At 31.5% G+C, this 13,025-nt stretch overlaps 1 protein-coding gene across 15 annotated transcripts in view; it reads left to right on the forward strand.

Annotated features, from left to right (window-relative positions):
- Window positions 1-13,025, forward strand: part of CaMKII (Calcium/calmodulin-dependent protein kinase II) — a 114,728-nt gene that overhangs the window by 34,508 nt on the left and 67,195 nt on the right. For all 15 annotated transcript variants that reach the window (XM_018520832.1, XM_018520833.1, XM_018520836.1 and 12 more), the window contains exons 2-3: window positions 432-526; window positions 8,548-8,607. In XM_018520832.1, coding sequence (XP_018376334.1) covers window positions 432-526; window positions 8,548-8,607 — 155 coding nt within the window. The remainder of the gene's footprint in view (window positions 1-431; window positions 527-8,547; window positions 8,608-13,025) is intronic.

Raw genomic sequence — 13,025 nt, forward strand, 5'->3', positions numbered from 1 at the left:
CCTATCTTTTGGATAGACTTTAGCTCGTTTACATAGAATTCGTAGATGATCGTGGAGTCTTAAGTTGTAGGAAACCGATCAAGCACAGTCAAATATAGCGAGAATACTTAACTAGAATTAGTCAATTTCTTACGATTTCAGATCCTGCAACCGTCTACGACTTTTATATATATATACAAATCGACTGTTTTTTTTAACAAATATCACATTTGCTTTCCCTTGATTTGTCCCTATAACAAAATCTTTTCTCTCAGTGAGCAGTTTCGATACATGCAATAAATTAGCGAGGAGAATCGTAACTCGTTTGTTATTTATAACATTATGCTTTAATATGTCCATACTATGTACGTCGTTAGACACATTTATTTATATTATTATTTTTCGAATAACAATTACATTGCAACATAACATATTTATTCTTATGATTTCAGAGGTGCCTTCTCCGTGGTTCGACGATGTGTGCAAAAAAGCACCGGTCACGAGTTTGCTGCAAAAATTATAAACACCAAAAAACTCTCAACTAGAGGTAAGTGATCATCATATTCGGACGCGTTTCACTCTTGAATCTGAAATATTTTTTGAAAAAAGGGAAAGATATGTGCTCGTTTAGAATGGTGAGAGAAGACTGTTACTCGCTTTCCTTTACATGATATAAATACGTACATATAGTACAGACAGGTCGAAGACACAGAAAAGAAAGGTTCTTCTTCTCGAACGTTCTTTCCAGAAACGTTTGAAACATTTCCGAGGTAACAGCGTTCCTATCGTCATCGTAAATTTCCATTGCAAAAGAGCTGCTTTCATATCTTTATATGGCCATTTCTCTCGCATGGTTACTCGATTGCAGAAAATGTGCAACATACAGTAACATATGTGCATAGAACTGTTATCTTTTATAATTTATCATATATCTCTTTGATATATGTCAATATATGTCAAAATGTTGCAATTCTTTGTTACTTTGTCAATTGTTTTTTCTACGTAAATTAACACCATAGAAAATTCTAATGCATGTATGTCTATGTAGTATTTTATTTTTATGTGTTTTATTATTTTTTATATAATTACTATAATATTTTGAAACAAGAATAAAGACATGAAAATTTTTTTTCTTTTTGTTTGTAATTCTTTAAAAGATCTTTAAATATGATTCCGTTAAAGTATATGTACATACATATAGACGAGGAAGGTCAAAAACTTGTGCCATCAACTTGATCGAGTAGCTATTTTCATTTCGCGTATTTTGCGATTTTTTATGATCGAACGTGGATTTATGATAACAATTCGTACGACATGTCTAAAAGCAATAGTCATGAGACACGTCGCGCCGTTGCGTTGTCAACCTGCCAACGCATTCCTACACGGGACCAATGCAGTTGCCAGTTTGTAGCGAGATCATTGGTCCGAAAAATTATACATATCAGCCTCTATTGAAATTCAATCGCTTTCACGCTACACGTATCCGTAAGAAAGCAGTGCTTTCGAATGACGCGAGATGGAGAGAGAGAGAGAGAGAGAGAGAGAGAGAAAGGATATTAATTTTATTACATTTTATTTCATTTATTTTATTGCAACAGCAAAAGGTGAGATGACGATTCATGATACAATATAATTAAGTTAGGCGAATTAAAATCCTCTATTTACAAATTAAATGACATATAAAGATAGCGAATTAGCGACTGAATGGGGAGCATATGCTCCTTCTTCTTTTTGTTTTCTTTTATAAGATAATTTTTATAAAATTGATCTCTACTAATTGTACGATATTTCTTTCTCTGTAAAATTATTTTCTCTACTAGTTTCTTGCAAAACTAAATTTAACGTATAAATTTGCAAGCACGCATGATTCGTAGAATAAGAACATGACCGTCCAAAATAATTACGCGTAACAATTCTGTTCGTACGATTAACGAAGTATTGTTTTGATTACTCGATTGAACCATTTGAGTACAGTGCATCGACGCGAACAATATCTAACACAGTATTCTAATCCGAGTACAACGCAAATGTGGTCGCTATCGTCGTTTCACATGCACGTAAATGCATTGCGGTTAACCATCGTGAAAGAAATTCCGTCGAAAGCATAATGTAATATTCACAGGTAGTCAAACAGTTGAATAACAATGACACATCAACCAAATAATTATGTTAGTACCATAAGCATCTGCAAAAAAATAGGCCACCAAATTTTAACACAATTTTTTTAACATCTCTCAATAGTGATAACTCAAAGAATCATAGTATTGAGACGAAAAATACCTTAAATTAAAATTTGAATATCATTTGATAACCAAGAAAATAAGAATTGAATTATAAAAAATATTTTACAAATTGACAGACGTCGTTTAAAGATATAGACTTTGAAAAATGGAGAAAAAATTTTTCTCAAATTATTATTACATTCAGGAAAATCAGTTGTCCGATCCAAAAAAATTATGAGTTTTTAAGCTCATTTATTCCCTACAAATCCATATTTTATATATAAAATATTTTTCTATTCTTTTTTTTTTTCATAAAGTTGCACATCGTTTCGAAAATTAAAAAACGGCCTTTTCTGCATATTTCAGAAACGAATTCAGAAACGACAGGTGCAAAAATTAAACAAGTAGTTCTAATAAAATAATCCATACAGAACATGTTTTTATCTTCACTTCCTTTTTTAAAACATCTTACAATAATTTTTTAAAAAGTTTTTAAATTTTTTCTTAAGACCGAATAATTCACATTACCTTATCGTGGAAAAATAAAAAAGTTTTAAGATTTAAAGTTCATTTTAATTTTCGTTTTTTGCTAAAATTTTTTTAAAATAATTTTTTTCTGAATTATAGATTTTATTTAAAAAATCCGTCCGTTTTATAACATTTTTTCATGATATACTATTTAATGATTTCACGATGAAAACGTAACTTTTTCAATGAATGTAGCGTAGTAATGATATATCGCTCTCGGCAGACCCTTCTGGGCCAGACCGCTGCCTCGTTTGATCAAGATTCAATTCCTATGCATTAAGAGAGAGAGGGAATATCGCAAAGGAAAGTCGCGTCTCATCTTCGCCGCGCTGAACGACTCGCGAGCACTCGGAATTGCATAATTTCCTCCCGCGGAGCTGGCGTACTCGTTTCCGTCCCTCGCTTCCTTCCCCCTTCGTTCAATTTATAGCCATTTTCTGCGGGCACGATGCGGCGAGATAAATCTATCTTTGGCATCGCCGAGCCGAGCCGAGCCGAGCCGAGGCGTGATAAAAAGGTAAAAAGGTGTCAGGGTAAAAGAGTAAATCCTCCCTCTATTCCTTTTGTCCTTCTGCTCTTCTCACCTGCATCTTTCTCTGTTTTATCATCTTTTCCTTCCTCCTCCCCCCCCTCCCCCTCCCCCACTGTCTCTCTTTCTATATCTCTTTTCCTCTACCTCCTCTACCCCGTCCTTGTTCTTTCCTCTCGGACAAGAATCGTTCGCTCGTGCGAATCAGCTCAGACTACGACCTTGCTCCAGTAACCTCTTGACCTAACGGAGGCCGCGGTCTCCGCAATATGGCATACGCGCTCTGCGCAACGAATAAAACTCGTATCCTAGAAAGGAGAGGGAAGCAAATAGCGAGCTACAGGAACCAATCGTTGTGACGGAGTAGGAGGAATAGAAATTCCCCGATTTCCTCACGAATCGACTCGCGCTTGACTGTCATTTCCCGTCATTTCCGATTTCGAGACACTGCGACCGAGTATGACACGGTGCACTTGTATATACTCTCTGACATGATCTGAGGGATAGAATTCTTTCCATTTCTTTCGTGATGCACGTCGAAACGCACATGCGATCGTTCTTTACCCTGCGAAATTATTCAGATATAATCCTGTGGACACGTACAAGATTGTTTATTCATTCGTTCGTTTATGGAGCCCTTTGTCCTCGCAGCGAACGAAACCAATCAGTATAACTAAATTAATTGGCATGTGTGTGTGTGTGTGTGGATTCATGCATGCACTCGCGATCAAACATAGAGAAATGACGGTTGATAGAAAATGCACTACGATAATAATTTGTAATAAACTGCGCGACTATAACAAACTGTTTATTTTATAATATTAATTTATAATATTATTATATATACTTATTGTTGTGTTAATTTAGTTTTTTGTTTAATTAGGGATATGTTTAATTTTGTTTTTATTTTTGTTTACGTTAGATATAATAATAATTTCTTTTGTTTTATAGTTTATCCTAGAATGGCAGTCTCAGGTTGATCATTTATTTTATAACGTAAAAATTAAAATATGTTTTAATAGAAAATAGAAACCATGTCATAGATCATTTATGTGAACAATTAATAAAAAGGCGTACACAGAGAGAATGTAATGTTACATATAAATTTAATAATTCTAGACAATCTAACAATAAGTTAGGCTAATAATTCGTATTTATATTCGAATAAGATGCATTACGAATTGCTCGAACATTTTTATCTAAAAGCAGAAAGATGGCTTAATTGAACGAAATCTTTTTTTACCATCTAAAAATTATTATAGGGGACAAATTTATTTGAGACTCATTTGAGCGACGGAATTTTCGCTGCTTTTCGCGCGATGAATAATTAATCGAACGATATGGTTGGGATTTCGTCGGGGTCGCGATCATTTGAATTTCTAATTTGCGGCTTTGGTCCACAAAGAGAATTATGAGTAGACTGAGCCATGTTTTCTGACATATGCGCGCTAATACTCGCGTTTTCTTGCTTTTTTCTAATCTTTATCCTTATTTGTCTTTCACTAGAAATTTTTGACTTCGCTTAATCTTGTTTTAATTCTTTTTGTATTTTATATTTATAGAGAAATGTCGTATCATTTTGTTTTTTGATAATATTTCTTAAACAAGAGCTAAAAATAAAATTTTTTTAATATAAATATAAACTAGAAAGTGTCTTGGAACAGATGTATGATTTTTATAATACTGCAATTTTGCAATGATTATCTTTTTCGTAAGATAATTGTCTTACAATACAGGCCCCAAAACTGACACAGTTACACAGCAATGCTACATATTTCTATTCTTTCCCTTTTAGAAAAGTAATCTGTACAAAATTGTTGACATATTTTAACATAACCTGTAGGTAATGAAAAAATGAAAAAAACTTTTATTTTTTGTTGGTCAATAAGAAAGCTATTTTTCTTACAAAGTTTCTAACGGGATATTATATTCATTGCTGTCCGGAAATTATGAGAAAAAAATGCATCATTATCCCTGTAGCCTCATCACGCACGATAGATCAAGGGTGTCTCGTACCTTTCTCTGCATCGACTTGCGTAAGCCAGCGCGACTATATAACGGTGGTTTTTATTATTGACGCTTTCGTGACATTCGTGCTCTATTGGATGGGAAGCGTTACATCGGGTGGATGCTTCCTAAGAATCGGCCTTGCAACAAAAACGATCAACCTTTCGATGATGGACACCCTTTTGTTAGGAGACGCTTTAAGGACGCGTATCGATATTCGTCTTTCCGACAACACCTTTGTGAAACGCATGATTGCCGGAAAAGCGAAACTGATTGCGTGGAAATGTGATTTTTCTGCACGAGCATTCGTTTCGTACCTCGAAATCATGAGATATTAACTTTCTTAAGCTTCCGTAAAGTAAATATCGATTGTAAGAATAATCCACAATTACTTTTACATTATAATAATAGATAAGTAATGATACAATTTTATTTGGTGATTAATTGTTTGTGTTCTTCGAAATTAATTTTATTAAAATATATATAAGAAAAAATTCACACATGTAACTTTTTATACGCTAGATGATTTACAACATATAGATTTTCGCTTGGTCGCTATATGTCAGTATGCATAATTTCCTATAAAAAATACATACACACATATGCTTAAGGATAGACTGCACAGAGTTGTCTCTATAACGAGATAAAAATAAAAAAAATATATTTTTCTAACGAACCCGTTTACTATACGTAACCTGCTGGAAATGATTCGCTCAAACAGCACGCGTACATGTAAACGCGCGTAAATATATGCATTGTGCGCAATCTTTCTCTCTCTCTCTCTCTCTCTCTCTCTCTCTCTCTCTCTCTCTCTCTGTCTTTTTTATCGCTTTTTATAGGTATATGTTTTTATATAGATCTTGTTAATTATTGGTTGGAGGTGAAGGTGATCGCAAGGGCTGTTATCGATTAGTGGATTGCTATATCAAGTGATAAATAATCTGTGAAATAAAATAGATTTATATGCTCTTCTCACTCATTTAATTAGGATGATTCTTTATATTTGGTTGTAAATAGAAATTAATGTTGTCGATATAGTTAATAAGCGTGCTTACGTAAATACGTCTGTATAAAATGCGAGATAGTTTGCGGATTATGCAAAAGGTCACGTTACGTCAATTTTTTTTCTTATGCAACTGGATTTTTTTACGTAAGATGCAGTGGTCATGTATCTAAAGATATTACGATTTTTTAGGAAGTCAAGGAAGAAAAATAAATAAGCGGAAGGAGAGATTATAAAAGCATTTTGTTTAGCTCGACTACATCTGTGCTAAATACGATCGAAAATTATAACATTTTTATTTGGTAAAAAGTCTAAAGAGGACCAAAAAAATGGAAATTTCAGTGGTAATAACGTGTTAGTAAATAAGATAATCCACGAATATTCATCGTGCGACTTATCTACGTGTAATTGCAATTTGTACCTATACAATACCGAATGCAACGTTACGTGCAACTTTATTCTACTCAGCCATGAAATGTGTCACTGAAATTTGTTGACCAATTTACGTATTTTATTGTGAATGCAATTGTACTACGTTTTCTGAGAACAATTGTTTGCGTAACACATTCGAAGAATATAATATTTATCATTATCTCGAGCTTGAGGCAATTTATATTTAGATATATAATATTTCCTTAGTCGCATATGTGAACATGGAATCGAACACAACTCTATTATTTCTCTTTCTCTCTCTCTCGGTCTTGCTAATTTATTTTTTTAATATTTTTAATGATTTTTACTTGTTAATTTATTAAAGTAATTAAATTGATGGTTTAATATATCTTTTTTAGAAATTAAGAAGAATAATATATTAATGCTAAAGTAATATAAAACTAAAGTAAAGTTATATTAATAGCTATATGTATATTGATTTGTTTATATTTCATTAATTTACATCTAAACACGTTGAAATCATAAGTATAGAAGGTTTATTGTGTATTCTATCCGACATACAATGCGATTAATGCGTTTGCTGTCAGTCACTGAAAAAGTTGATTAGCTACATAAATCTTATGGAAAAAATTACATATAAAATAGTAACGAGGGGGGGGGGGATATCCATGCACGCATACTCCTTACTAAATTTACGATCGATTTATTAAAAAACTGATGTCGTAGGATTGTGAAGTCTGAGTAGTGTTGGTGTTAATCCGCTTGTTATAACTCGGCAAGAAAGACAAATTAAATATTCATTTAGACGATATTTCTAAGCGTGTGCGTGTTCTCTGCAGTTTTTTCTTCGTCGATGATTACTTTCCATGTAGCTCGTAAGCGAGTGAAACTCTTTAGCATATTGCGAGCGGAAAATTTGACTCTGTCAAGTAAACTTTTTCCGCGAATGCGAATGGAAGCTTCTAAGTGTTCGTTCGTCAATTTGCATGGTGTTTTTCGTGCTACTTATACAATTTATACATTTGTCATTTTCGACACTTCAAACTCTCGTTTTATATTTGTTAAGCCATTAGAGTGTATAAGCTATCACTGAAGAACCGATTAACGATTGTAATAAACGATCAGCATTTATATGATTTAGGGAATTTGTAAATTAAAAAAAAAAGGATACTATTATATATATGTATATGAATATAAGAAATAAATCTTTTTATTGTACATGAATTTTGAAGCGATATATTTGTATTCTTAATTATAATAATCCCATGTAATTATTTTACATAATATATTACATATTACATTAATATTTTATATATTATATTATAAATTTTTCAAATTGGAAAGTACGAGATAATCGAGAAAAACTCGATATTTTATCATTATATATTTTTAATGTTGTTTCGATATTGTTCATTATATCAGGACATGCCATTTTGAGCTATTTTAATCGAATGGCCATCAAATATTACACAGGGAATCGATTCCGCAGTGTACGTAAGGAGGTAACGGGAAATGATCCTCAAAATGAGTCTATCGTCGATAAATGTAATTTTCTTGTGCCTCTTAGTGAATTAGCTCTGGGAGAACTCGTTGAGAAACCTTATTACGAAATTCGATTCTATCATGATGTCCGGCGATCGAACGTTTCAGGCAAATCTGCGCAATTAACATTACGTTACACGAAATTATATCCGAATGTTTTTATAATTTTATACAAAAATGTAATTATTAATTGCGGCAATGAGAGAAAACAGCAACTCGCATTATCTAAATTACGTTATCTAAATTATTTTTATTAGTTCTCTTGAATTTATATTTAATGTGTGTGTGTGTGTGTGTGTGTGTATTATGTTAAACATATTTAAATAAATATTCTTTTGTCACAGATTTCCAAAAACTCGAGCGTGAGGCGCGGATATGTAGAAAACTACAACATCCAAATATTGGTAAGTCAATATTATTTTTGTTAATTTTATCGTGATATATTAAAGATGACAAAAAGCTATAACTGTCTCACCGTCGCATGTTAATTTTACACCATTCTCGAATATATGTTATTAGAAGATAATTAATTGAATTACTAATCGATATTGACGGTGAGTCTTGGAACTTAATCTGAGTAGGCGTTCCAAAGTAAAATGATGAATAATCTGCACGTGACACGATCGTGGTATAAGTACGTGGCCTGCATCGCGAGTAGATATCGCCCATTTTAGTCAGACATGCATCCTCTGCATTACTTCTTTCCGACAATAAATTACAACGATTGCGTAAAAATTAAGTATTTTCATCGCGAAAGAGCATTTAATGCAATATTATGAATTGATTGAAACAATCAATACTAATTTTATTTTAAACTTTATTTAAGTATATTTAAATTGTATTATTAAAACTTTGTGACATTCTATAAATTGTTTGACGTAATTGTTTGCTGTGTTTCTCAGGCGATATATATCATTGAATTGCTGTTGCAATTTTTTAATACAGTTTTTTTTAATAACAATTATATTGTATCGTCCCGATAAATATCATTGAAATCGAATATAGACGACAATATTGGAATTCAATAAAGTAAAAGAGAGAAATGCATAAGCGAAAGGACGAATGAAGGATGACTTCGTTTTTTTTCATTTCAATATCTCTGATGTTCTTCATTCTTTATGTTTCGATCATCATTTGTATCACTGGGTATTTCTTTTAAAACTGATAACATTTAGGAAAAATCTTTCTTCTGAGAGATTGCAGTATCACGTTATGTCTGTTTTATTATCTCAAAGAAAAATAAATATTTTTTAAAAATGTATACATGTATAAATATTACAAAAAATATTGCAAGCACCATTTTTTGGCGAACGTAAATTTTATAATTCGAAGTAGAAAAAAGTATATACAATATAATATATGTAAAGGTATTATTTAATAAAATTGCAATTTTAATTAAATATTTATATATTAAAATTTAAATAAAACTTATTCTTCATAAATAACGAAAAATGTTGGTGCGCATAAAGTTATTATTGTGACAAGTTTTCTTAAACAAACATTTGTTTTATCCTTATTCTAATATGCGAAATTTGCGTACTATCTTCTTTCGGGAGTCTTTGTGGACGTGCTATGCACTTGTACATGAAGGAATCGTTGATCGATCGATACTTGCCGAGAGAACAGAAAATATTCATGTTCTGAGTGGTGGAATAAATATGGAGACGGCGGTCAGATTATATTTGGGATTATGGGATTTGCACGCATACTCTCAGCTGTTAAGACATAGAAGCTCGTTAACCATCTCTTGGTAGACTCTAATTTCCCGATTAACTTGTTTGAAAAAAAACCTGTAAACATTTCTGATAATCTTTTTTCACTTTTCTGAACGCGTATACAATATCCGTATTGTTTTACATATAAAGGCATGATTAATGTAAAGAAAATTATTATTAATATATAATTAAATTATCAATAACATATCACATTTAATTTATAAGTGTCATATCAATTTTATAAATATTTTTTTGCAAATTTTGCACAGAATTTGAACACTTTTATATTTAATTTGATAATGTAATCTTAATTAAATTATAATATCCTTAATACACGCACGCATGCGCGCACATACATGTACGAAATCGCATATTGCTGAATATATATTTGTTAAAAATAATCAGTATAAAATAAATTGAGTCTAATTTCAAATCTTGAAAGATTACCTATATTAGTAATAATTGAAAGGAATTAAATACATTTAATTTATTTACAATATAATATATAAGTCACGATTTCATTTTGTTCGACAATTGTCGAAAAGTATGTAGGCTTAACTTATTATAAAACCAGATTTCTAATCTCACACTAAGTTATACTAAGCGTGATACTTAAATAGCGTTTCAAAATAGCGTAAAAAGTTAAACGCCGTTTCAGAGTTGTTCCATTCGTGAATAAACCGTCGTTGCACACAATGTTGCATGTATGGTGTAATCTAGATAAAATGTAAATCGCGTCCCGTTCTGTTCGCGCTCGTTCTCGTATATTTGATGCATAATGTTGGGAATGCAATTAATCTCGTATCTCTCGTCATTATACTTTTGACTCATGAATTTTACCCCCTGTTTTTATAATCATTTCAATATGTATGTATATGTGTGTGTATTTATCTATACATGTATATATATATATATATATGAAATTTTTGATGAGTCGATTGTTCCAGTCGATGTCATTTGATACGCTTTATTGAATTACGTTGATTCTATTATAGTAGCAGCATGAAGATTATATCATCTGGTTTATTCAAATCTCCTTGTTATTGATTGAGCACATGTAAGGCTACGAGAATTATAACGAAAATATGTTATAATTTTAACTTGTTTGAACAATTTGTCTAAAACGACTAACTCATTTTACGTTTACGACTAACTCATTTTATATTTATGACTAACTTATTTTACGTTTTACGACTAATATTTTAATTTATACGGTTATCTATAAAATTTTGACAATTTTGAAATTTTCTGCAGATTTTAGAGTAATAACTACCACACATTTCTAGAAATTCTTTGGGATAACTTATTTCATATGCTTGCCTTTTTATTTTATCATAGATTAGAGTAGAAACACGAATTAGGTTTGGCATGCTCTTGCAGCTCGCGGAGGCTTCCGTGTAATTCGATTTTCCGCGGATTACATGACTAGCGTCTCAAGACGTTGGTTATAGTATTCGATGAGAAATTGTATAAAAATGTACTCTGCTACTCTCGTCGTAAACTTTAAATTTTGCATAATAGTGTATATTTATATAATAGTTATATTTCTCATTATAAATAATGTTATAAAAAATTTTTCATTAGTCAAGAGAGTGAATAACAAAATCGAAAGATGTACATAATTTTGACTTTGATTGTGGTTTCCACATGAAACATTAATGTTTTGTATATTTTTTTTAACGATTTTCCTTTCGGTGCAAAGTTTGATTAGATTCCATTTTTTCAATAACTTTGGGATTTTCATGATTTTGCTAGATATCCTGATAACAAAGTTAAGATCTGATTAAAACAGGGTGAACCTAGAATTAAATAAAGAACAAACTTTCGTTGTCTGTTTGTCAAACTTGAGCTCGGCAGAATCTTTTAATTTTCAATGTTAAATAACCTCGTGTAACTATGTTGAAGTTTAAATTCTCGTATAGTGAAAGTATAGATTTTTAATTTGTGCTGAAGAATACGGCTAAAACTCGGTGCAAATTTTACACACATTTGTGTGTAATATCTTTTCCCTATAATACCGGTTATATATTTTATATTTTATCTCTCCCATCACACATCACTTCACATTATATATACCGTGTGTCGAAAGGTTAAACTTATAAATAAATTATAAAACGATTCGCGCGTATGATACAGTGTAGTATGGCTAATTGATGATTACTTTAGTTAGATGCACGCAAGGACTATACTAACAAAGAAAAGAGAAACAAAAAATATAACTTTTACACAAGTAATCTTTAACGAAGGTTAAGAAAGGTTTAGGTCGACGAAAAATCGGTACGTTTATTTTAGTCGCATTTTTTTTTATTGTTATTGCATTATTATTGTACTTGAAGTATACAAAGGTTTAGGTATATCTATCGTTTTATATTTGTCATGACATTTTTTCATATCACTTTTATTAAGCATTTTGTTTCATAAACTGAATGAGCGGCGCACTTCATCAAACGTTTTTCACTTTACACTGATCGAACACACAACTTTAATCGCGATTCTTATATAATATCTAATAAGTAAAACGCGTGTATTATAACACGTGCAAATGTATATTCCTTCAATGTAGACAATCTGGATAAATTCGGTGCAGTTTTACTACCCGAAACAATCGCTCTCATTGTCAGCGAAAAAGGGCGAAAACTTATTTTACTAGTTTCCTATTATGTATCTACTCTCGTAATTATGTTTGCCTTGACCTTGTGTGTAGTAAGTAGGCGATTTATATTCGCATGGTGAATACGCGAGAATGATTGTAGAAAACTTACCGTTAATGAAAGTATATCGATTTCATGTTAATAATGCATAGTTAATAACCTCGTTGTAATGATGAAAATATGCCTTAACGGAACGCAGATACAAAAATGTAAGAAGAAAATGCAGAAGCCGTTTCCTACATGATTTATTTTATTTAAAGTCAAGATAAAAAATTTGTCACGGGTATTTCTAACGACATTGTGATGTGTTATAGATATACATATTATAATATATGGCATATATGTATACCAGGGATGAGAAGTAACTCGTTACTTGTAACGAAGTTACAGTTAGAGTTACTTTTTTTCAGTAACTGTAACTTAACTTCGTTACTTTCTTTCCATCTGTAATTATAA

Source organism: Trachymyrmex cornetzi, unplaced genomic scaffold, assembly GCF_001594075.2.
Source record: "Trachymyrmex cornetzi isolate Tcor2-1 unplaced genomic scaffold, Tcor1.1 scaffold93, whole genome shotgun sequence".
Classification (NCBI taxonomy): Eukaryota; Metazoa; Arthropoda; class Insecta; order Hymenoptera; family Formicidae; genus Trachymyrmex; species Trachymyrmex cornetzi.